Source organism: Capricornis sumatraensis, chromosome 10 (assembly GCF_032405125.1).
Source record: "Capricornis sumatraensis isolate serow.1 chromosome 10, serow.2, whole genome shotgun sequence".
Classification (NCBI taxonomy): Eukaryota; Metazoa; Chordata; class Mammalia; order Artiodactyla; family Bovidae; genus Capricornis; species Capricornis sumatraensis.
The window spans coordinates 25856461-25882890 of record NC_091078.1 but is presented as its reverse complement, the minus strand read 5'-3'; the positions used below and the strand labels follow the sequence as shown (position 1 = coordinate 25882890).

At 36.6% G+C, this 26430-nt stretch overlaps 1 protein-coding gene across 2 annotated transcripts in view; it reads right to left on the bottom strand.

The window, feature by feature from the left end:
* Positions 1 to 26430, bottom strand: part of JMJD1C (jumonji domain containing 1C) — a 281539-nt gene that overhangs the window by 18679 nt on the left and 236430 nt on the right. For both annotated transcript variants that reach the window (XM_068981931.1, XM_068981932.1), the window contains 14 exons: positions 25136 to 25308; positions 22684 to 24878; positions 15566 to 15767; positions 12729 to 12943; positions 11649 to 11801; positions 9199 to 9288; positions 8529 to 8656; positions 8124 to 8337; positions 7408 to 7622; positions 6422 to 6700; positions 3513 to 3681; positions 2727 to 2817; positions 2111 to 2241; positions 1612 to 1734 (listed from right to left, as the gene is read on the bottom strand). In XM_068981931.1, coding sequence (XP_068838032.1) covers positions 1612 to 1734; positions 2111 to 2241; positions 2727 to 2817; positions 3513 to 3681; positions 6422 to 6700; positions 7408 to 7622; positions 8124 to 8337; positions 8529 to 8656; positions 9199 to 9288; positions 11649 to 11801; positions 12729 to 12943; positions 15566 to 15767; positions 22684 to 24878; positions 25136 to 25308 — 4378 coding nt within the window. The remainder of the gene's footprint in view (positions 1 to 1611; positions 1735 to 2110; positions 2242 to 2726; positions 2818 to 3512; positions 3682 to 6421; positions 6701 to 7407; positions 7623 to 8123; positions 8338 to 8528; positions 8657 to 9198; positions 9289 to 11648; positions 11802 to 12728; positions 12944 to 15565; positions 15768 to 22683; positions 24879 to 25135; positions 25309 to 26430) is intronic.

The window sequence follows — 26430 nt, the reverse complement described above, 5'->3', positions numbered from 1 at the left end:
ATGCTTTCCACTGAGCCACCTTGTGTATTACAAAGGCTGTTAAATATACATGATCAGAGTGAATGCTGTAATAAACCTCCAGGTCCTGAGCACCTCGCCACTAAGCTGCAGATACATTCTGGGTTCCAGAAAAAACTGTTGAACTAAGTAGTGGCTGGAAATCATGTATAGAATTTCACAGGAAGTGCACATACACCAGAATGGGAATAGAGTCTATAACACTAGAAAAGTCTGTGATTCCATTATACGAAGAATGAAAGGTGTAGTGTTACTGAAGCCACAGTCAGTATTTGAAGAAGAGGCAGTGATTAACAGTATCATTTATTACAGATGGTTTAAATAATAAAAGGACCAGAAAGAAACCACTGTAGTAAACCATGACTGTCGGTGAGAGCCACAGCAACAGTAATCTCAGCGGGGCAGCAGGCAGGGGCCAACCTGCACTGAACTGAAACGTGAAAGGGAGGTGACAGACACGGCGAAGAATGCATGAGGGCAGGAGTAACAGGACAGCGGCCAGGAGACAAGATCCGAAGAAGGTTCTGTGAGAAAGGTGGAGAAGTCTAAAGTTTGCTCCTACTCTCAGAAAAGAAGCCAGTGTAAAAAGAAAAGTTTAAGGATCAATGTCTGTAACGAAGGGAATGATAGATGGGTAGATGAAACAAGGTTTCAAAAAGACACCCAGAGGGCAGGATCTAAAATCTATACACCGGATAGAAAATTTATTTCTACTTAGGAAAAAGGCCCCTTTCTCTTTGGTACCAGAAGGGAAAAAAGCATGCTTGAGTTATGAACATGTCTTCATCGTCTTCAGAACAAAGACCTAGTTTCTGTTCTTTACTCAATGTTTTTAAGTGAGCTTACCATTTATTTTCATACACTCAATAATAATATGAAAGGAGTAAATAAAAAATATTCACTTTTAAGACTTCCCTGGTGGTCCAGTGGTTGAGAGTCCACCTGTCAGCGTAGGGGGCCACAGGTTTGACCCCCACTCCAGGAAGATTCCACATGTTACAGGGCAACTAAACCCATGCAGCCAACTTCTGAGCCTGAGCCCTAGAGTGTGCTCCACAAGAGATGCCAGCACAATGAGAAGCCTGACATAACAAAGACCCAGCACAGCCAAAAATAAACCTAATTCTTTTTCTGGTGGTGGTGGTGGTGGTGGTGCAGTCGCTGAGTCATAACCGACTCTTGTGACTCCATGGACTGTAGCCTGACAGTCTCCTCTGCCCAAGGGATTTCCCAGGCAAGAGTACTGGAGGAGGTTGCCATTTCCTTTTCCAGCAGATCTTCCTGATCTAGGGATCAAACCCAGGTCTCCTGCATTGCAGGCAGATTCTTTACCAACTGAGCCACCAGGGAAGTCCTCAAAATGAATTTAACTCACTTTTAAAATTGAAAATCCTTTGTGTTTAAAAAAAAAAAAAAAAAAAAGCCAGGTAAAATAATCATAGCTCAAAATGGGTATTAAATATCCCTAAATACACTGCCAATTTTGGCGGTAATCTTTGATGTTAACTCAGAGGCTGACATTCTGGATAGTACTACTGGGTGTGGTTATTCAACTGTTTTTCCAAAACACCACTATTCTTAAAGTTTCTTTACCTGCTTTTGAGAGAATGCCATTTCCTTTTGCTATGCCGACATAGACGAGAATATTTACAACGTCAGACACTTCAACATGCAGATTTGTTGTTCCTATATCATGATCTTTAGCAGCAGCTACCCCTGTGTATAAAATGAAATTTTATTTAACATCATACTTTATATACCCTATACATTCCTTCCAAAATCAACTCTATGAGGAAAGTCTGTTAGTTTTAATTTGAGGTTTAGTCTCCTTATTCTAACACCTGCCCACAAAATATCAAATATCCATGAAATATACCATAAAAGTCAAGTTAATAGAAAATGTAACTATATTTTTATACTCCTGGCTATTAATACCTAATATACCACTGGTCTGCTTCAAAAAATATTTGAAAGAATTATTAATGAAACAGATTTAGTAGAATCTACAAATGATTAGACAATTTATCTTTGGTCAGAAGTTATTTAAAATTCCACATATTTCAAGCTGATAGAAATGCAAATATATACTCACCATAAGCACTGCACAACCTGGGTCCTAGATCAGGGCGCACAAAAAATCCCGGTAAATGAGAGGCCAGGTTGAATTTTCCTTCTGGATTACAATATTCTGGCAATGGCAGGCTTTTTAAAAGATCTTCATATCTGAATAATGACATTGACTTTTTTAAAATAAAGATTTACATTCTTAAGTATTTTCAAATATATAATGTTCAAGTTGTTACACTTTCCATAAGGCCTCTAACAGTTAAAACTTTTCTTGGCTTCATTCAAAGTTTAAATGAATGCATAATATACAGATAAGCAAAGAATAGAAGTGATTCTGACTAAAACTGCAATTCTGCTTCCCTAAACACAGCAAACTGAGAGCACCAAGAGAAGAGAGGTTCCAATCAGGGCCTCCTGTTCTCTGACAGAGCATTCTCTTTTTTACTGCCCTAGCCAAGACATTTACATTCCCCTGCTGAGACCACAGAGATTCAGTTCTGTAATTTTTTTTCTTACTTCCTTTTAATTGAGGAAGATACTACTTAAAGCTCACATTTGTAGTTCATTATCTCACTCCTTAGATAATCTCAGCTCAACCTCAAAAGTCAAGAGTCAAAATAGCCAAGTATAAAAAAATATACCTTGCTGGCATCATAGTCTTGAAGTCTTCTCCTGAAGGGCAATCTTTCAATTTTAAAACAACTGTTTCTCCACTTTTTGTTTTTTGCCGTTCTATAAGAATGCAATTATTAAAAAGATAATTTTTGTCTTTTTATTCTTATTAATGTTTGAAGAGAAAAAAAACATAAAATGAATGAATACCTCTATTGTCATACAGTAGGTACTTAAAAGAATGCTTTTATTTATGTATTCATGTAGCATAAAGATGTTTATTCCTTATGTAGATATTTGCAACATCATTAAAAAATTCTTAAAAAAAAACCTCTTTACAACTGTTACTAAGGTTAAAATTATAATCTTACATTTTTAATTTTTCAAAATGTTTTACACAAAGTATTTAATCCAAGTTTCAAAAGTTTTTGGGGTTGGCTGCCAAAAATATTCCCCAGGAATATTAATATACTGAATACAGCATAAAGAAACAGAATGACTTTTTTTGGCAGGGGCAGTCACTAAGCCCCCTGAGTTCACCCACCAGGGACTGAACCTGGACCATAGCAGTGAAAGCCTGACTCCTAAACACTGGCTCACCAGGCTATTTCCAAATGACTTCTTTATCATCAAAGGAAATGAGGGACAGAGACAGGAATAGGACCCAGTCTCTTGATTCCAAGTACTTGTTTCTTTTTACTAGAAAACAAATGATACAAATGTTTCAAAGATCTAAACAATGTATTTCCAATTTATCATTTTGGGAAGACAGGTTTAAGAAAACAGTAAAACAAGCAACAACAAAAACAACATACTTGAAACTTCCTCAAAACCATCCCAGAATTCCTTAACATTGGCATTTGAAATAATGCTGTCTTTGCAGTTGAGGAGATCAGCTTGGTGGTCTCCAAAATCGAGACTAATTGAGTCCGCCTTCCACAAGCTAATGTTCATTTTCTTATGCACGCCAGAAACCACTGCAGGCTTATAAACGATAGATAATTAAAAGTTAAAAGATATACATGGACACTTCAAAAATTTGATTTTATACACAACATACAGAAAACAGTTGAATTTATGGACTAATTAATGACAAACTGTGAGAATTAAAGCAGCTTTTAAAAATAGTTCCTGACCTGGAAAGATGTTCACAATATATTTTCAAAGAGAAAAAGTGATAAGAGAATGCCATGTACTGGCAGAGTACACTGTCATTTTTGAAAACAATAATTATAATATGTAGTATTTTTCAGGAAAGAGTCTGAAAGGCTACATTAAAATTTTCATTTTTAAGCAATTTATAATGTTTTCATGTTTTCTTTACAGATTCATTTCTATAGAAAAAACATAGCCTTGTACATATGTAATAAGATTTCTAAATATATAGTCTTTTGGATTAAAACAAATTATATCCATTTTGATTTTATATCACTTAGAACACGCACATATTCTTTACCTCTACAAAGATAATGACAAATAAAAATATTAACAACCAAGCACAACAACAATAAATTTAAAATCTATGACTGATTCCCTGAAAGTCAATTGGTTCTTTGAAATCACATGAATTCCAAGTCCCTCCAGACTCTCTAACCCAGAAACCAATTTGAGGTTTTAAAACTTCAATGCCAATGTCAAAAAAAGATCTCTAAGGCAATCTGATGCATTGTTTTTAGGTTTTTTTTTTAATCCTTTATTATAAATGAAGTAAAAAGAAAACACAAAGTTGTGACTTAAAGAGTCTCTTGTAAAAGATATTGTTTTACATACTCTTAAAACACATAAAGTATGAGGCGCCATAAGTGCAGAATAACCTCAAGCTAAGGTTGTTATCACAAAAGATATGTCAAAGAATAACCTCAAGCTAGGGTTGTTATCACAAAAGATATGTCAAAAACATAAAACAAACACTACACTAAGAATAAGAAGTTAACAACTTGGGTAACTGCAACATTAAAATTCCTTTCAATGGGCTAATAATATATCCAACTATTAAAACAGGTCAGCTATTAGATAATTAACTATGGCTGATCATTCACATATTAATTTCCAGACCTTATTATGTCTATTCAGTAATACTTCTATCCAGCCTTGTAACATTCCTTATTACAGTAACCAGCAGCTTGGGAAAAGTAAAATTTAAAAAATGCATTAGAATATTTTCAAGCAGAATTCTTAGGCTACTATCATCATCATCTTCCTGAAATACTGAAAGCCTTTGTAATTTGACCCCTTGCTTCTAGTCTTATTCCCTTCCAATTCAACTTCTAATCTGCTTTGCTGTGTTATTCTATGTTGATCTGTACTACACATGAAATACAGCCAATATTTTATGACAATCACAAACGGAGTATAACCTTTAAAAAAATGTGAACACTGTATTGTACACCTATGACATGTAACACTGTACATCAACTATATTCCAATTTTTAAAAAGTCAACCTGATTACTTTGATTCAATTAAATCTGTCATCTATAGGATAAAGTTCGACTCTTTAGCATGATATAAAGGTCCCTCAGAATTATAACTAAACACCTCATTTCCCCATCATTACCCCACAAAACTCTTATGTCAGGTAATCAAGGCTACTGAACAGTTCCTCGAACACCTGATCCTGTTTATTTCTAACCTCCCACCCATCTAAAAATCCCTAGACAACATCAGTTTAGACAACCAGCCCTTTTGAACTAGTCCTCTAGCTCAGCCATTCACTCTTTCAGGTTTCCACAGTACCTGAGACAAAATTCTTAGCACATTTAACATATTTTAAAAAATATTTACTTACGAGGCTGTTTAAGCCTACACAAACTTAAGTTGTCTAAATTGGGACCTAGCAATGGCATCAGGGATTCAAGGCAGAGCCAACCAAAAAAATATGTATTAAATACTGTGTATATATTTTTTCTGGGGTGAGGGACCAAGCTATCATCAGATTTTGCAAAGGACTAGTGACCTAAAAAGATTAAGAATCATTGTACTAAAATGGTTCTTAGTCATTTTTATATAACTTATTTATTTTCATATTCTTATTGGCCAAGCACAGAGACTAGATTTTACTAGGTGCTCAATAACTATCTACTGAATGAAAAAAATGAGGTAAAACAGCAATGATGTTTTCCAGAATGCAAGGAAAAACCTGAACAGGACACTAAGTCATACAAATTCCCAGTTTATGCACTAATGTAGTAAATCACCACCTGAAACGTGTATCAAACATTATTATGTCAAAACTGGTCAAACAGAAAGTCACTTTTATTTGAGCAGAATTAAATAATGGAGTTTCTCATTTAAGATTTGATGAACTTATAAATAAATGTCCCATAGTCAAAGGCAAAAACATCTACACTTATCAGTTCAAGAAAAATGCTTTCAGTATTAACATTATAATAGCAGATATGAATCTGTTAACTGGACTAAAAGACAAATGTAAAGAAAGGAAGGCGATACCAAACTTTGTAAATACACGACTTTATTAGAAGTCTGCTCACTAGCAAACTGAAACTATAACATCAAATAATCAGTGCTTCCCTATTAATCAATAAAAATCTGGCCCCAAAATCAAAATTCAGAAATAATCATTCTGATAACTTTTGATATCTTCCAACCCAAAAGTGTCAAGATTATCTTTCCCTTTTCTCTTTAGTCCTAAGGAGAAAACCATTTTTCCTACTCAACCAGCTTCAGTCCCACCCAGAGGATACTAAATCAGCTTAAAATACTCACTCGTCCATATTTCCAACACTCTTTGAAAAGCTTCCAATTATTAGTATTTTTATAATCCTTAAGCCACAGAATGTGCTTCTCGCAGACCCAGGAATGTGGTATATCACTGTACAATTTATTGTTTTCATCCATGGCACATTTTCTGCTCTCTTTGGGTCCTTCTTTTAACTCTGATTTTACATTTATCTTAGAGGCTTTATTTGGTGGAATTTTGTTTTCAACAACTGAAGCAATTATGTCATCAAGAATGTTTGGCATAGTCCTTCCACTTTTACCACTCTAATAAGAAAAAAATAAATATTTTAAGCAGAAACGATTACATTTGGAAACCTCTGCTTTAATTTTCCATTAACATAGCAAACACCACCACAAACAATGTATCTGGCTTCAAGAATCCAGCCAATGGATTTGGATCTCTAGTGCCTACACTGCTCCTGACAGTGGGAAGCAGAAGTTGAGTGGTCTCCATGGGAAAAACTGTGGGATCTGCAGAAACTTGAAGTGTGGTCTTTCTTACTTTTATAACGTTTTAGGATCAGGGTAGAGGGAATAGAGATTAGGAAGACTCTCCCAACTTTTAAAAGCTGCTAAAAATTTGTGTCTGCTTATGCAATTATTCTGCTTTTATTTTCTTTCTGGTGAAAAAGCAAAAATTGATGTCTATATATTTTAAGTAAGGAAACTTATATTTGCATCCATCCCTCCCCCTCCCCCCCAATTAGATACATGCTTTTCAAATTTTGAAGGAGTATCTTAGGGCGGTTTTGGAATCAAAATGTCCCTCGCTTAACTCTTTTCACCTGGAAAAGAAAATCTCTGGATTTTAAGTTACCAGAATTATAACGCAGATAGGAACATGCACAGTAATTTGGTATATTTGATTGCATCTGCATCTATTTATCATGTAGTTCACAGCAAAGACCCCAAATCTAAATTCTTAAATTTAGAATTCCATATGAAATACAAAAATCTAGCTTCTCACTCACGGGGGTTCCCATTGAATAAACTGGTGCAAAGGCAATGCCAGCATCTGTAGAACCCACGCGTAGCTTGCCAGCAGTTGTGGTCAGCAAATCTCGTAATGTTGAACCTTGCTCATTATTCTGGGATACAGGAGGTGATGTTCTACTATTTGGAGAATCAGGATCATCTTGTTCTCTCTCTTCTTTAATTTGCTTTTCAAGGGCAAATTCTTTGTTTTCTAAAATAAAACAGTTTAAAAAAGGCAAATAAAATTAAACATGCTATTAAAGTACAGACAAAGGGATCATACAATTACAGTGAGAGATGAAAGCACTAGTGATTTAAGTACCTGGGCACACACCAGAGGATGGGTTAGATCCTTTAGGAGTCAGATAGTTTGAATATGAGAAGGCCTTCCTCAATATTTTAGACATGAAAGTGAGTTTGCACCTGTCACAAGTGAAAAATGCTATAGCTAAGACAGGGACAAAGTGTAGATAAGTTACAAATCTATTGCGGTGGTGGCTTTATTGATATGCTCATCTACAGATGATTCTGTACCTAGCTTTGATATGATCATAGGAAGCTGAGTTCCTAGTAAGAAACATGTTTTACTGACCCTAAGCCACAATGCAAACAAAAGACAAAACTAAAGTGTTCTAAGTGGACAGTAGTACATTAAGGTATCATAGTCCTCTGTTGATTACAGATCTTCTACCAGACAATCACTCAGATTTACCTTTTTTTTCCTCTCTGGCCTTTTGCTCGGCAAGATCTGCTAACCAGTGCAGGGGTGACTGGGATTCTGGAGGAGCTAACTTGCTGTCTGTGCTCACATCGCTCCCTGGACTGCTGCTGCCATTACTTTCAGGCTTCTGAGGGGTGCTCTGCTGCTGAGACTCAGGCATGCACAGAGAAATTTTATTACTGTGATTAAGAACACTCTGTAAAACCTACAAAGGTAGAACAGTTGAATTTTAAAAATACTATCTCTTCAATTATTCAGAGTTAAAAGTAGAGGTTACATTTATACAGTAACATAGGAAACATGATTTACAAAACATTAAGTCCTAAAGTGGATTTCAAATATCAAAGTTGATTCCTTTAACCATGCAGTTTACTTGAATAGAGAATTTTCACTCACTTGAGACACACCATTCATAGGAGAAAAATTTCCAACTTGTATATTCTGTTTGTTAGTACAATGACAATGGGATTTAATACCATATTTTTCTCTAAGAGTGTGCATCGCATCCAAAAGATCTGTCAAAACTACAAAATATAATGGTTAATTAAAAGGTTATCATTAGTTGTTAAGATTATAAAAATTTTTTGTTTTTCTTGTGTCTTTTCACTTTTCTTCCATTTTTCCTTCATCCCTCCTATCTATTTCAGGTTAGATCATTCAACCAAATTCATGTTCTCTATTCTTTCCTCTTTTACCTCTTTTTCATTACATTCTGGTTCCCCTCAACCCCACTTTCTCAGCCAAGCTGCACAGCTTGCAGGATCTCAGTTCCCCAACCAGGGATCAAACTCGAGCTCCCATGCAGTGGAAGCATGGAGCTCTAACCACTGGACAACCGAAGAACTCCTAGTTTTCTCCACCTAAAATAGTTCCTCTATGGCTTTCTTCATCACTGGGTTTGGGCTTATCCTGCTAACTATTACACAGAGGATTCTAAGAACAGAAAAAGAACAGTTTAAGATTAGATAAACCTTATTTCTTCATTCTACTACTACTACCTACTTCTAAGTAACCTGGAACAATGAAGAGCTGTTACACTAAGTCATTAATGTGTATTTATACTTACCAGAACCAGGGATAATTTGAGTTGGCATCAAATGTTTGTGATCATGAGGCTGTCCCTTCACACACTTCATCCAAGCATACAATTCTTTATCTGTAAGATTATAACATGTGCACTTTTATATCAATCATGGTTTTGTAATTATAAAATTGATGGTATATATAAAGAGCCTAACAATTATATAAAATGTCAATGGTAGGCTTCATATGCTTCTTAAAAGAAAAATAACCAAACATTTCCACTATTCTGAGAATTTTATAGAAACAAGATACAAAACATATGAAATGTTACTAGCCTTTTCTAAAATGACTGTTCTTTAGTCTCATTAACATATTAGTCACCTCAATCTTTCCTGTAGCTAATTTTTTACTCTTAGCTATTTGTGACAAACAGGCTTTAGGCCTGATCTTGGTACCTTAGACTTATCAGTTTGAGGCTACTGCCAACTCATTTTTTTTAATGTGTCAAAGACATAAACCGTCACAAGACATGTAAAAAGCTTCAACTTGATAGACAGCATTTAATAGCTATTACTGCAGCAAGGCTCCATGCCTGGAGTAGTCAGTGTATTCACACAGAGCATGAGGCATATCATACACAGGAAAAAGTTTAGCACCTTGATCCCAAGATCTTCTTCTATAGGACTAATGATATAGATAACTACTTATGATATGGCTGTAAGAGCTTCAACAAATGTTAAAAAGCCCATTAAATTCAACATTAAAAAACCCAGAACTATTTTACAAAAAGTTTCAGAGGAAATAAAATTCAAATCCAGACAAAAACTGATTTTAAAAGTGTTGACTTTCCCTACAAAACCTACATAATAACTTGTAAATGTTCTCTACTTATATTTTAGATATTTAGGTTAGTTACCACTATATAGCTATAACCTAGTCAGTGTGAGCTTACTGCAATATTTATCAGTGAAATAAGGAGATATATAAATAAAACAAATATATATTCATATATTTATAAGACAATACAACTCAAGGCATATAGATTGTACTTTAAAAATCTATGGTTGACCGACAGACTGTACTTTCAAAATTAATAGTACTATGGTATCTGACAGCAACACAACTTAGGTTTATTATATACACACAACTTATCTTGTTTAAGAAAGGAGTCATGCTTACATATGCATACAATATAAAAAATACATTAATTTCTTTTTAATTTGGCAAAGGAAAAATGAAAGTAACATGGGACCAGTAAAAAGGAATGGAGTTTTATAACAGTGCAGCTAGTTCTTCTCTCAACCAAAAATATTCAAATAGATTCTTAAGGTTCTGAAGATACTTAACAGCCTTCAGTGCGTTCCTTACTGTAGCTTTACATAGGTGCAAGGTGCAGACCACAGAAACAACTAGCTGAGCTCCCCCACTTGCTTAGGGCTCTGTGGTAAGTGCTGGGTATGTAAGAAAAAGGGTGAGGCTTTAGTAGTCCTATCACTGGAAAAGCCACTGATGGCTAAATCACAGTTCATCTGTCTGACACACAACTTTGAAAAAGAGCTGCCTGCAACAAAAATCACATTCACTGCTTTTAGATACTGAATAATCTACCATTAAATGTGATTTTTCTTCTACTTGCACAATTTGAATCCTCTCATTTAACACTGCTGCTGCTCCTGCGAAGTCGCTTCAGTCATGTCTGACTCTGTGTGACCCCACAGACGGCAGCCCACCAGGCTCCCCCGTCCCTGGGATTCTCCAGGCAAGAACACTGGAGTGGGTTGCCATTTCCTTAGACCCCCCCAAAACCTTCAGGTTACTCGTATTTAAGTAGCTACTTCCTAATTGTCTTGGATAAACTTTATCTAAAACACTTGTACAGCAGGATAAAAAGGTAAAATTACTTTCTTTTTAAACTTTCTAATATCTTCCAGCAGGAAGGACACTGTTTTTGTGCCATTTTATTTTTTCTAGAATTTTAAAAAATTCATTTAACATATAAAAAAGTCTTTTTCATTTTCTAACTAGGGATAAACAGTGCTAGTGGGAGCATATTCTTAAACATTTTGATTTAAGCTTTATGGACCAACTTTTAGAAAAATCAATTCACTCTAGCAAGTATTCAATTGTAACTTCGTTGCTTGACTATGTAATTAATAGGTCCTCTAAGGGAGTTCAGGCTCTGACACAGTGGACTCTTGAATGCAACAAAGCCTAACCTAAATTTGGGCTACATTAAGAAAATATCTACCTGAGAGAGTGGATCTACTAATCAAACTAAAAAGGTATAGATAGTTTTATTTTAGAAAATCTAGCTGTTTCAACAAGCTGTGGTTAACTTAAAAAAAAAATAAACTTCACAAAATTTCTATTATATTCGTAATTAAGGAAGGCAAGGAAAAAAGCCTCTAATTCATCTAATTTTCCAGATCAGTGGTCCTAAAGAAAACCATCTTAATAAAAAAAAATTTCAATTTAGATGAAGCTGTAACTAACCTCTAGAACTCTTCCTTTCCTTTGCCTTGTAACAATCTAAGCAGACCACAAATCCACATTTCTGGCAGACCCAGTGAATGTTAAACAATGTTGCTTCACAGGCATCACACATCTCCCGGACTCCTCTCACTGCTCTTTTCCAGGCAATTTTGGCTGAAATACAGAGAAATAAAAATTTAAAGGCAAACATGCTCTTTTCCATACAATTTTCACAGAAATGCACAAAAACCATTAAACCAAGGATTTCAAAGGATTTATTAACGATCAAGAGCAGATTTCTTGATGTAATTAGAAATTCTCTTCAGAAGACTTACATCTAATGGAGGGCTTCTTCAATCTTGGCACCCTTGGCATTTGCGTGAATAATTCTCTTTTGTGGGGGACTAACCTGTGCAGAGTAGGATGTTGAGTATCATCTATGGCTTCCACCTATTAAGATGCTAATTCTCTACACCCCCAGCACTTTTCAGTTAGCAAAGAAAGGCACCTTTTATTTCATTCAGTTTGGCACCTTTCAGATACAAAATGTCCCCTGGGGGACGAGCTACTGACTTAAGGGATGTGAAGGAAAAGAAGCCAGTGTTTGGAGCACCTGCTATGTTAGGTGCTTTCCTTAGTGAACAAAATACTTCATAAACAAACCTATGAGGTGGTGATCATTCCCATTTCACATTCATACAGTTAAACAAGGAACAAAGTTGAGATTCAAATAAAAATTTATCTAACTGCAAAGACTATGATGAACAAAAAGCTTAAATAACTGGGATGGAGTATGTCTTCATATGGCAAATGCTGAAATTTCCCAATCTCACACTCAGAGTCTTTATTGTGCTCAATTTGCACCAAAATGTTATTGTCATTTCAAACTGCTCATCATTCAATTCAACCTCAAGTGGAAAAGATTAACTAAATACATTTGGGTGTATTTGCAGATAAAAAAGTGTCATTATCAAATTAAAAGTAAACAAGCATAGGTAAGGTAAGATTAAGGACTTCTCCCATGGATGAAACATACCCCAAAGAGAAATTCTTAAAACGAAATGTGCATAGTCGCATGTTCTAAGTATTTAACTTTCTTACCATCCTTTTTCACCCAGGACAAAGCTGTTTTTTCAGATGTTACCAACTGACAGAACTTATCACCTATTATATCCAAGATGTATTTTGACGTTTCTATGTCTAGTTCATCATCGTCATAATTTTCATGTGTCCATAAACTCATAGCTTCATCATCGTACTGGTCAGGAGTAGAGAAACCATCTATTCTAACCACTCCATTTTTACTAAATGACAATCTGAAACATTAAAATATAAAAGCATTAACTAACAAGACACAAGTCCAGGCTTAAAAAGTTATACAGTGAATTTATATCTTTGTATTATAAAAATATAAATTACATTTACAATTAAAAAACATGAAAATAGGGTGGTTCTTCACATACACAAACTTTACTAACAAATTTAACCAACTTCTGACTCCCATAGTGCTTACAAATGGCAAAAAGTGGGATCAATTTCAAGTTGTTTCAAGAAATAAGATCTTTCCTATCACTTAACTACTTAACTCTAATCAAATGAAAACTATCCAAGTGGTTCATGATGGCAAGAGTTAAATGCTGGCCAAAAGCTGCCTTGAGCAATGCAGTTACTTTACACATAATCTACAGTAGCAACCTCTACAGTTGAAAATGCTCTAAATTACCTGAAGACTGAGATTTTTTAAACTGCTAAATTAAAAAGTACATTTTCTTCATTAATTAAAATGACACTTTATTAAAGTGATTTGGAAGAACAAGACTGAAATAGTGTATTAGGAAATCCATTAGTACTTCCTTCTCTTAGCTTCTGCTGTCCAATTTATGCAACCCACTCAATTCAGGTTCCATTTAGGGTAAATGGAAGGCAAAACTGCCATTTTCCTGCAGGCTGATGGTTATTTTTCAGTTATTTTTGTTCTCACTCAATTCTCAAAGAGGGTATCAGTACTACATTACAAATCATTCTGTATTTTTCAAACGGACCAATACCAGCAACATTCGTTCACCACTTTTTCCTGTCATTTTATTACCTTTCCCTCTTTTTCTTAAAAAAGTAACTTTCTCCTTTCATTACAATTCTTATTATTTCCGCTTGTGTTGCGTTTACCTCTCCTTAAAACTTTCCCAAGGTTTTTTGGCAATGCGTTTCTTTTTGGCTGTGCTGGTGCTCCATGCTGCATGGCCTTCCTCTGGTTGTGACAGCTGGTGGCTACTCTAGCGGTGGTGCGTGGCCTTCCCTCTGGTTGTGACAGCTGGTGGCTACTCTAGCGGTGGTGCGTGGCCTTCCCTCTGGTTGTGATAGCTGGTGGCTACTCTAGCGGTGGTGCGTGGCCTTCCTTCTGGTTGTGACAGCTGGTGGCTACTCTAGCGGTGGTGCGTGGGCTTCCTCTCTGGTTGTGACAGCTGGTGGCTACTCTGGTGGTCGTGCGTGGCCTTCCCTCTGGTTGTGACAGCTGGTGGCTACTTTGGTGGTGGTGCGTGGCCTCCCCTCTGGTTGTGACAGCTGGTGGCTACTCTAGTGGTGGTGCATGGCCTTCCCTCTGGTTGTGACAGCTGGTGGCTACTCTAGCGGTGGTGCGTGGGCTTCCTCTCTGGTTGTGACAGCTGGTGGCTACTCTGGTGGTGCGTGACCTTCCCTCTGGTGGCTTCTCTCGTGAAGCATGGGCTCTAGCGCTCCTGGGCTCTGTGGCACAGGTTCCACAGCTGCGGCTGCTCGGCAGCACGTGGGATCTTCCCAGATCGGGGATCAAACCCGTGTCTCTTGCATTGGCAGGGAGATTCTTTACCACTGAGCCACCAGGGGAGCCCTTCACAAAGGTTTTCTGATCTCTTCAAACCTACTCTCCTGACTTCTTTTCCATCTTCTCTGCACTTCCATGTGGACTACCTTCTGTAACAATTCTTTGAAGTTGTTTGTCCTTTGGGGACTGCTGTCTAGAAAAACCATGGAGAGATATTCTGTTCCTACCAACACATATTTTTGGGATCTCCACTGCGCTACAGTACCTTTATTTGCCAGAGCAAAGTGCTTCTTAACTTCTTAGGAAGATGATGATGACGATTTGGAAAAATAATTGCAGATAACATCAGAGGAGCACTTCATACAAGCTTGGGACTATGCTAAGGGCTTTGTGCACTTTACCTCATTCCACTTTCATGAAATCTCTGAGGCAGGTACCACTATCATTCTTATTATGCAGGTGAGACAGGCTTAGCTATAATCCTGCCACAGTTAATAAAGAACTAAGGGATGGAGCTGGAACTGAAATCCAGGAATGATTGATTCTGGAATCTGAGGCATCAACTAGTCTCTACTGGCGGGATTACCCAGCTATTCATTAAACTCTTACAAATGTAATACTTTTGGTATTAAAGTATGATTTAGTAATACTAATATTACAGTAGAATGGAAGTTAGTAACTATTAAGTTGCTTTTGTTTACCACAACCTGTGAAATGTGGCATGCTACTAACAAATCTTTCTAGTCATTTTATAATGCTTATAGTACATAGATTAATAGACTATCTGCTATTGTGGCTAATGTAAATACAAATGTGACATTATTTTGTTTTATACAAATAAACTGCTGTTTACTATCATTTAGGGAAAAAATACATTTTCTCCTTAAGGAAGAATAAATCTCTCAGAAGAGGAAGGTCCTATGAACACTAGCAGTGAGAATATGAGTTTAGTCTAAGATTTAACTATTGTTTAATTGGCACACAAGACTAAATTTAGTATCTTTTTACAATGCTTTTATAATGCTTCAGAAACACAGGCTCAAAGCCTCATTCCCATCTCCAAAAGACCCTTAGAATGACAGTATAACTTCCAAAATCTATTAACATATTTTCCTCCCATCACAAATTTTCAACTTACCGTCTAAAGTAGTAAAATCTACAAAACACTGGTGAGTGAGTTGGTTCTTCTCCCTTTTTACTCCGAATAAGTCTACATTCTCGGCACTTTTGCAAATTAGGCCCTATCTCACAGCAGGAGTCATCCTGTAAAAAGGATTCCCCAGTTTGCTTCAGCTTCTTGACTTTACGCCAGTCCTTCAATACTGAACGAGGGATGCCAGCTGTAAAACCAGTAGAAAGTATTAGCAAGATGTATCTTTTCACAAAGGTAAACTCCTTAATATTCAAGTCAATTAAAAAGATCACTTGGAATGAAGGCAAAAAAAAAAAAATTTCACGCCAATCATACAGTTATGACCATATATTAAGATTGTAAAAAAAAAAAGATTACAGTCCTAGGTATTCATTATAACTAAAAAATCAATAGCAGGATTTTTATTATTCTACTCATGGAATGAACTCTTAACTTCAGTATGATTGAAATGCACAGCTAAGTGAAATTTCCAGCTGATTGAAATCTTCCTAGGTTCAATATTTGTATCTATTTAGAAGCAAACATGAGAAAGGTTCATTTTCAATGGTAACCTAGAGCTAAAAATATAGTTCTTCTACACATAAATTTGGTATATGTCAGAAGACTCTCTTTCAAAATGCACATGAAGAATCTAAAGACCAAAAGTTAATACTTCTAGAAATTATAGGCTAGTTTCAATGTATTTATGTAGTTTTGAAATATTTAATCTGATTCTGCAAGGTAAGTGTGAACCAAGACAAATGCTGATTTTATCACAATATATTTGTGGGAAGAGGGCTAAGATTCTTCTCCTAATATCTCTCCCTTATTATAATGCCCTCCATTTGATATCAATATATTGATAGAAGAAGTATCTTTTAGAAAAATAAAAGGGTTTGAAGGATGTGAAAGAAAAAAACTAATATTAAACTGGCTGTTTTTATTGATGGTATAAAGAAAAGGCATCAGGGAAGTCTAAAGAAAAACAAAACTCAAATGCACTATACTGTGTAATATTTACAGGGAAAAAATTATTTACTGTACTCTGCATCATTGCTCAATCACATTTATTAACTTGAACTTAACTGCTGTTATAACACTGGCTCAAGTAATCAGTCATTTATAGAGTAGCAATCACAATTAACTGTGGAAAATTCTCAAAGAGATACCAGACCACCTGACCTGCCTCTTGAGAAACCTATATGCAGGTCAGGAAGCAACAGTTAGAACTGGACATGGAACAACAGACTGGTTCCAAATAGGAAAAGGAGTACGTCAAGGCTGTATACTGTCACCCTGCTTATTTAACTTCTATGCAGAGTACATCATGAGAAACGCTGGTCTGGAAGACGCACAAGCTGGAATCAAGATTGCTGGGAGAAATATCAATAACCTCAGATATGCAGATGACACCACCCTTATGGCAGAAAGTGAAGAGGAACTAAAAAGCCTCTTGATGAAAGTGAAAGAGGAGAGTGAGTTGGCTTAAATCTCAACATTCAGAAAACGAAGATTATGGCATCCGGTCCCATCACTTCATGGGAAATAGATGGGGAAACAATGTCAGATTTTGTTTTGGGGGGCTCCAAGGTCACTGTAGATGGTGACTGCACCCATGAAATTAAAAGACGGTTACTTCTTGGAAGGCAAGTTATGACCAACCTAGATAGCATATTCAAAAGCAGAGACATTACTTTGTCAACAAAGGTCCGTCTAGTCAGGGCTATGGTTTTTCCAGTAGTCATGTATGGATGTGAGACTGTGAAGAAAGCTGAGTGCCAAAGAATTGATGCTTTTGAACTATGGTGTTGGAGAAGACTCGAGAGTCCCTTGGACTGCAAGGAGATGCAACCAGTCCATCCTAAAGGTGATCAGTCCTGGGTGTTCATTGGAAGGACTGATGCTGAAGCTGAAACTCCCCAATACTTTGGCCACCTCATGCAAAGAGTTGACTCATTGGAAAAGACTGCTGGGACGGATTGGGGGCAGGAGGAGAAGGGGACGACAGAGGATGAGATGGCTGGATGGCATCACCGACTCGATGGACATGAGTCTGAGTGAACTCTGGGAGTTGGTAATGGACAGGGAGGCCTGGCGTGCTGCAATTCATGGGGTCGCAAAGAGTCAGACACGACTGAACTGATGGAGCAGCAAGAACTCATAACATCATATCTAAATTAAATGCAGCCTCTTCCATTTTTAAAAATATATTCACTTAGAAGCTTCACATTTTGGGACAGCAAATATTTGTTGACTCTTGTAAGCATACTCATATTGCCCATACTCATTATATGCTAGACTTGAGATTTACAGTTTGTTATTTCTATCATGGTGAAAGAATAAACTATTTCCTACCATCGTGTTTACTACTCATGCCCATTTTGTGGATCAGAGGCAGTTCAAGTGTTCTCCTGAGATTATATAGTTTTTGCAGAAGCATATAGCAGAACTGTTGTCCTGAGTGCTCACTATCACCTGTTGATAGCATGCACAGTACAATTACAGCAAGATCAAATACATCTTAACACGGGGTTTAAACTCCAGGGTGGCCCATTTCAAACAGGCGCCAGTATCAAGCCCTTTTATGACTCCTCCTGGTTCTTTACAATTACATGTTCTGTCACTAACAAAAGGTAAGGAGCCATTTGGCTTAATCCACTAGAGCAACACATACGTGGGCAAACAAATACCACTTATGGAATAAAAAATGTTTTCAGAAGGCTTGTGTAAAAGGCTTGTTATTTCTTCCATTGTGTGTAAGACAGATTTCTCTGATGAACTATATAAAAAAATTTAGAGCTTCTAGAAATCAGAATGAACAACAGAATAGTGCTGATACTTTTTGGTATACTACTTCCAATCATTTATTTACTCCTGCTGCTAAGTAGCTTCAGTCGTGTCTGACTCTGTGTGACCCACAGATGGCAGCCCACCAGGCTCCTCCGTCCCTGGGATTCTCCAGACAAGAACACTGGAGGGGGTTGCCATTTCCTTCTCCAATATATAAAAGCATGCTGACCCTATGGACAGCAGCCCACCAGGCTCCTCTGTTCACGGGATTCTCTAGTCAAGAGTACTGGAGAGGGTTGTCATTTCCTTCTCCGCATTTATTTACTACTTTATTATATCAGAATAAACTAAGTGAAATCTTTCTACTTAAACTGAAAAAGGACTATTGACCAATATACCTTTACATTCCAGACAATGGAACATCCATTTGAAGTATGGATAACCATACTACTGTGAACAATTTAAATATAGTATTATAAAAAAAGAATGAGACATTCATTTCAAAGCAACTCTCAATTCTGTGACAGAAATGAACACGTAGACCATTTTTTAAAGTAAATGAGTAAATTATAAAGATAATTTATAAGGTCATATAGAGTCTGTTTTTGATATTATATCTTTTGCTTCTAGCCTAGGCCAAATGTGACTATGCTGAAATCCGTCTATATATTTTACTGTAATATTATTTGAATAGTAAATAAAATAAAACTCCATTTTCAATTCTACATATATAATTTATTGGTGCCATCTAAAATCTAAAAGTTTGAGACTGAGACACTTGGTCAACAAAAAAATATCTAACTCAATGGATATTTATTCTTCCTTTATACCAGATTCAACCTTAGTTTTCTAATTTTCAGCAAATCCTTAAAGCAACTGCTCTAGCAACAGAAAACTAAGAGAGAAGAAAATAAGAAAAATACACACTAACCTTTAATCTGCGATACATGCCATCACCCACAAAATATTTCTTTGAGGTATAGAAATGAACTTGGGTAACAGTTAAACCACTGTTTTTGTGTATCACAAGACTTAAATTTAAATTTGATGGGTAATTTCAGTACACAAAATAATATTATCTAAAAAATTAGTCAAGGAAAAGCAGATAACTTTTACTTATCAGTAACAAAAGGCCGCAGCCATGAAGATATTTCAAAATAGCAGATAAAGCAAATTCTATTATACCTGGCTTTAGAATGTACTAAAAAAACCACACTATATTTGTGTAATAATTACATACGTATAATAATCCATGCAATCATATTACACTATGTACAGACCTCACTCTTTTTTCAGTTGACTATGATTGATGATAACTGCAATGAACATGAAAAGGACAAAGATTTAATCCATGAGGGAAATAACCCACTCAGGTTTAGAATTTATGAACTCCCAATTTAAAGAACTTTTCTAGAGAGCCAGAACAAAATCCAGTCAACTTTCCGCATAATTAACAGGTGGTGTTTAATAGTCACTTAATATTATTTTGGACTTGGGAATAAATGGGACTTAAAGTAGTCTGTGCTATGCTAAATGTTATTTACTTTAGGGGAGATTTAACTAAGCCTTACAACTTGGGGAGGGGGAAGTGCTGATTCCAGTTTGTCTTAAAACTTACTTGGAAACATGTATAGTCACTGTCTCCAAATGAAAACAGAATATATACTTCATTAAAAGTTAATTTTATAAATTTAAGTTTATAACAATATCATAAGCATTAAAAGCTGGAAGATTCCTATCTCTGTTTTCTGTAAGTTTAACTACAGTATCTGAATATTCAACACTAAAAGAAATGTTTTGTGAAACAAAAGAGAAATCACACTTATTGACCACACTAAGCCTCTTGAATTCATTAGGGAAGTAAGCAGAACACTGCAGAGAGAAAAAGTAACAGGGTATACGTTCCACTTCTCAAATGAATGGCATGCATCCTGTATCCTCTTTTTTCAATCTCCCTTCCTTTCTTTCTTCTTATGCTGGCATTTCAGTCTGTCAGCCTCTCTGTCTCTAGCTGAGCTTGGTTTCCTTCGTTCTTTCACTGCTGACTGTCCTTTTCTATGATTCCATCCTCCTGCTTTTCTCTCCTTCACTTTGCCTCTGGCTCCCACACAGGCATATGGGAAAGACCTCATTCACAGAAAAGGCCCAAATAAGAGCCTTTAAGCATCCAAATGTTTATGCAAAGTACTTCTGGATGTCCACATTGTCACAGATATTTCATATACTGCATGTGGATGAATACACAGATAGTGGAACTATGAACCTCTTTCTGCATTGTGCAACATACCTATAAAAATAAGCAAATTGAGAAAAACTACTTCTAGAGTTAAAAACAGACTGGTTCCAAATAGGAAAAGGAGTACGTCAAGGCTGTATACTGCCACCCTGCTTATTTAACTTCTATGCAGAGTACATCATGAGACACTGGGCTGGAAGAAGCACAAGCTGGAATCAAGATTGCCAAGAGAAATATCAATAACCTCAGATATGCAGATGATACCACCCTTATGGCAGAAAGTGAAGAGGAGCTAAAAAGCCTCTTGATGAAAGTGAAAGAGGAGAGTGAAAAAGTTGGCTTAAATCTCAACATTCAGAAAACGAAGATCATGGCATCCGGTCCCATCACTTCATGGGAAATAGATGGGGAAACAGTGGAAACAGTTTTTTGGGGGGGCTCCAAAATCACTGCAGATGGTGATTGCAGCCATGAAATTAAAAGACGCTTACTCCTTGGAAGAAAAGTTATAACCAACCTAGATAGTATATTCAAAAGCAGAGACATTACTTTGCCGACTAAGGTCCGTCTAGTCAAGGCTATGGTTTTTCCTGTGGTCATGTATGGATGTGAGAGTTGGACTGTGAAGAAGGCTGAGTGCTGAAGAATTGATGCTTTTGAACTGTGGTGTTGGAGAAGACTCTTGAGAGTCCCTTGGACTGTAAGGAGATCCAACCAGTCCATTCTGAAGGAGATCAACCCTGGGATTTCTTAGGAAGAAATGATGCTAAAGCTGAAGCTCCAGTACTTTGGCCACCTCATGCAAAGAGTTGACTCATTGGAAAAGACTCTGATGCTGGGAGGGATTGGGGGCAGGAGGAGAAGGGGACAACTGAGGATGAGATGGCTGGATGGCATCACTGACTCGATGGATGTGAGTCTGAGTGAACTCTGGGAGATGGTGATGGACAGGGAGGCCTGGCGTGCTGCGATTCATGGGGTCACAAAGAGTCGGACACGACTGAGCGACTGAACTGAACTGATCATGTATTCTTCCTTGTAGCCACAAACAAGTTTTGAAACTTTTACTAATTATGGAAATTCTTCTTGAATACAGAAATGAATACACAAAACCACAAAGCCCCTGTTTTTCTTCAACTTTTACCCACTGCTATGGACTATTTGAGTGAGTAACATTATTAAATAGAAGTTAATTTCATTAGGTTTTCAATTTTGTCTCCAGATGACAGAAGGGTGAGATATGGGCCATATCCACACTATTCTGTAGTTCTCTTCTACAAGTGAGACTTTAAGGAAGTTTCTGTGAAAATGAATTCTTTTTTCAACTATTATCTTGTTATAGGCAAATATCTAATACAGTCATACCTTGGGGATAGTGTGGGTTCAGTTTCAGGCCACCACCAAAAGTACACAAATTTTCCTCTTTCCCAGTGCATATTAAAGTTACACTTACACTGTAAGAAAGTCTAGAGTGTGCGACAGCATTATGTCTAAAAAATACACATACCTTAATTTAAAAATAGTTTACTGCTAAAAAAAAAAAGCTAACCATCATCTCAGCCTTCAGTGATTTATAATCTTTTTACAATAGTAACCACCTTTTCAGATCACCTAAACAAGTATAATAACAATGGAAAAGTGTGAATTACCAAAATATGACAGACATGACGTGAGCAAACGTTGGAAAAATGGTGCCAACACTCTCCTTACACAGAGTTACCAAAAACCTTCTATTTGTTATTAAAAAAAAAAAAAAAAAGGCAGTATCTGCAAAGCACAGTAAAACAAGGTATGCGTGTTTCAGTGTATAGAGATGGTCAAAATTCTGAACGACTACTGAAGCACACAGTGGGTTTTTGCCAACATGAGTGCTATGTAAAAACATATTTTCCACAAGCCTCTTGAAAAAGAAACAGACCTTCTCTCATTTCCTCTTACAGGGTACCTGTGAAATGTAGAAATGAAGTCAGTGAGCACATTACACTAGGGCAAATGAATGAAATCGAAGATGCCTTTAAGCTCTCTAATTCTTAGAGAACATTGCAAGAACATATAGCCCATTTTACTTGAAATAAAAAATAATTAATTTACTTACCACTATTATTGTTGCTCTGTAACTTCAATTTACTTTTCTCTTTGGCACTCCTGCTGAGAATCCCATTGGGTTTTAAATCTTCTTCCATTTCACCTTTTCTCTTTTGAAGATCATTTTGCTTCTTTTTGTAAGTTGGCTTAGGTTGCCTTTTAGTCCTTTGCTCTGATTTGCTTTCACTTTCATCTGAATCTCCACTTTCGGAGCCAGATTCATAAGTTCGTTTGGCTTTTCTTCTATTTACTTTATCATCTTTTACATATTTATCAACTATGATCTTACTATCTACACTATTTTGTAGATCATTAGATGTAGAGGCTATTAAATTGACAGAACATGGCTTAATAATTTCTGATACAGAACTCCCTGAATTTTCCGTCTTATTGGTATTTTTGTCTTCTTCTGAATGTCTCGTAAGCCAGGCTTTTTTCAGTTTAGTATGGTAGTTTGGTTGACTTGTCTGGGACGCTTGCCCATTTCCTACAGAGTCTGCTTTGTTTATTGTACTACAGACTACAGTGCTATCTAAGAGATGGGAGGCTGAAGATGTCTGATTTTTCGCAGCATTAGGCTCAGTCTCACTGACATTACTACTTTTATATTGAGCTGCAGCCAATGCTGCCTTGTGCTTCTTTAAATGAATAAAATCAGTTGTGCCTGAAAACCCAGAGTTGGGCTGAACAGCACTTCCTGTCTTACTACTGGCTGGTGTAACTGGAGCTGTGATGCTGACCGTGCATTCTTGTGTTTGAGCCACTGAATGACTGACGCTTTTTGAAGAGGTACATTCTAAGGTTTTAGAGGCCAAAATGGTATTTGATAATGAGTAAATTATTTCTGAACCACCCCAGCTGGAAACACTGGGGGTAGCGGCAGCAGATGTGAATGTATCCGTTTTGGTATTACACACTGTATTTACAGCAGACATGACTGAACTGGGAACACTGCCCTGTGAGACAGCCTGAGAGTTTTTTTCGGATTTTATGTGAGCACTGTCTGAATTCACACTTGGCAGAATGATTCTTCCACTCTCTCCAGCTTCTGCTGGTTTGAGGCAATCTGTTTGATTTGCCCCAAGTGAAGATCTCTCACTAGCTCGATCTCTGGGAGCTAACTGTACTGCTGGCACACTGTCAAGCTTCGTACTAGAAGGTGGACGCACGATGACAGATGCCGTGGCAGCCTGTGCCTTTCCGCTGCTTTTCTCTACATGCCATTCAGCTTTCTCTTTGCTGAGGTTATTATTAGATTTCCACATTTCTGTCAAACTCTGTTCAGAAGAACTCTTAAAACTTGCCTGAGTATCTTTTGGCTCAGGAATCAGTGTTGGAGGCTTTTGTGATTCTTGAACTTTTCCACCAGCATTTACAGGCATCACTGGAGTTAATGTTGGAGGGGAAAGGCTACTGTAGCTGCTTTCCTTTCTTTCCAGGCTATGATGGATTGGCGGGTGAAATACTGGTGCTCTATGTAAAGCAGGCATACTCCGGAGTGTATTTGTAGAAGAAACTGTCAAATGAGTAGGACTCCTACAGTCATTTCTGAAAGTTGTTACTGAGTGAGAAGCAATTTGATGGGAAAGATGTTCTGGTACCTTGCCTACTAAACCTTCACTTTCTGGCTGATGTTTTATCAAAGGTGGAGGCTTTGAAAGAGATGATATAAACGAAGTCAGAGTTTGAGGATTAGCTGCTGTTGCAAGCGTATTACTCTGTTTTTCAGTGTAAATATTTGAAATCTCTTTGGATGGGTATGACCTTGGTGGCTCATTGACTACACTATTAGACAATGTAGTGAAATAGTTACTTTGAGGCAAACTGTGAGGCACTGAGTGCTTCATTTTATAAAGATCTGATTCTATATCCTTGTCTTGTTTGATGAGATGGCTCTTAGGGCTAGAAGATGACGATGCTACCCTGGAATAGTTATCTCTATCACACTCAAGACCCTTGATTTTAGTCGTAAAGGGAGCAACATCAATACTTTCTTGAAGAATTCGACGGTGCTCCTCCTTATATTTGTTTAATCTCTCTCCAGTTTCCTGGGGTGGTCTCTGTAATTGATTCAATACAGGATCCACAAAATGCCTATGCAAGTGACCATCTTTTCCAGTCTGTGACCTGTTTAGATCCAGGTCAGTTTTGGCTGATGTGGATGCAACAGAACGCAATGGTTCAATGAAAGCTTTCCTCTCCAATTCTCTGTAAAGAAAATACACGAAGGTTTCTGTAAACACTTTTTCTTGTATGATACAAGTATAGCTTCTATGCAATACTATTGTATAATAAGAGTGAAACATGACTTTGCAAGTGCTATAATATTAAGAAAATTAGAAGGGATATAAAACCAGAATAATAATAATTATTAAGCCTAGTTTTAAGACATTTGTTAAAAATACCTATTTATAAACAATTAAGAAAAACTATAAAAGATATGTTTTAAGCATTGGTGAACTTACTCTTTATGGTGATCTACTAAACATTTTGTCAATGGTGGACTGGAATGTGCTGTGATTTTAAGAGGCCGATGAGGTTCTGCACTGGAAGGTCTGACAGGAATGTGACTAAGTAATCCAATACCATCTGCTGAGGTCACAGGGGTAGGTTGATGTAACCAAGGACTGGGAGAATTCTATAAAAAAAAAAAAATCCTTCAGTTACTAGAAAAAGCTAAATACAGTATCACAGTAGGACTTTACAGTGTATTTATGAAGTATGTGACTTTCAGTAAATATATTTTATGAGAAGTATTGAGACAACTACCATAGTTATATGGATTTTTCATATGATGAAGAAAGTTAATCAGCATTAAAACAGTTTTGTCCAGGGGATTCCCTGGTGGTCCAGTGGTTATCTGTATTTCCACTGCAGGGGGGATGGGTTTGATCCTTGGTTGGGAAACCAATATCTCACATGCCACGAGGTGCCAGCAAAAAAAAAATTATTTCCAGAAATGTGTTGTTATTTACAGACTGCAGATCTTGAAGCCAGTGCCTTTACCTTACAAATGACGTACAGAGAACCTAGCTTTTACGATTTCCTAACATTGTAACACCAAAAGACCATGTTGCTACTAGTAAAAAAAGAAAACATGTTGCTAAAATACATTTCACCAGATTTCATCTGGTTTATTTGCCAATTTTTGTTGTCAAAAGTAGTTTTTCCAATGTCATAATTCATTTAGACTGGGCACAAAAATTCTATTTGCAAGGCCCATTTATACTCCATTTCACTGTAGCCATTAAACTTGGAAGTGTGGAGGTACAACAAAACTCATTTTTAATATTAACACGCAGCCTTTCTCGTAGTGAGTATCTGGTGACACTGATGTCTATGTTGAGACTTACAACTATCTAATTACATGCTTCAAGACTGTTTCTATGCTATGACTCACTGAAACTCTTCCAGAACATGCTTTGTTGAGTTCTACTGTATTGAGTCTGATATTGGGAAAATATAATCCTTTGGTTTTAACAAAGTGAATAAATTTGACATCTCAAAATGAGAATGTGAAAACAATATATCACACCAAAGATACGCTGCTATGAAATTTCTTAGACTAAAAATATACACCATAAACCTCATATAAGAAAAAAAATGTATATATATACACACACATGATCATTCAAATATATGTATAAAAGGTTTCAATTCTACAAGATCCAGAAATCAGAAGTTATACATATAACAAGAGTTATTGGTATATACTTACTACTGCACAGCTTAAAAAGGAAATCTTATTACATGCTATAAT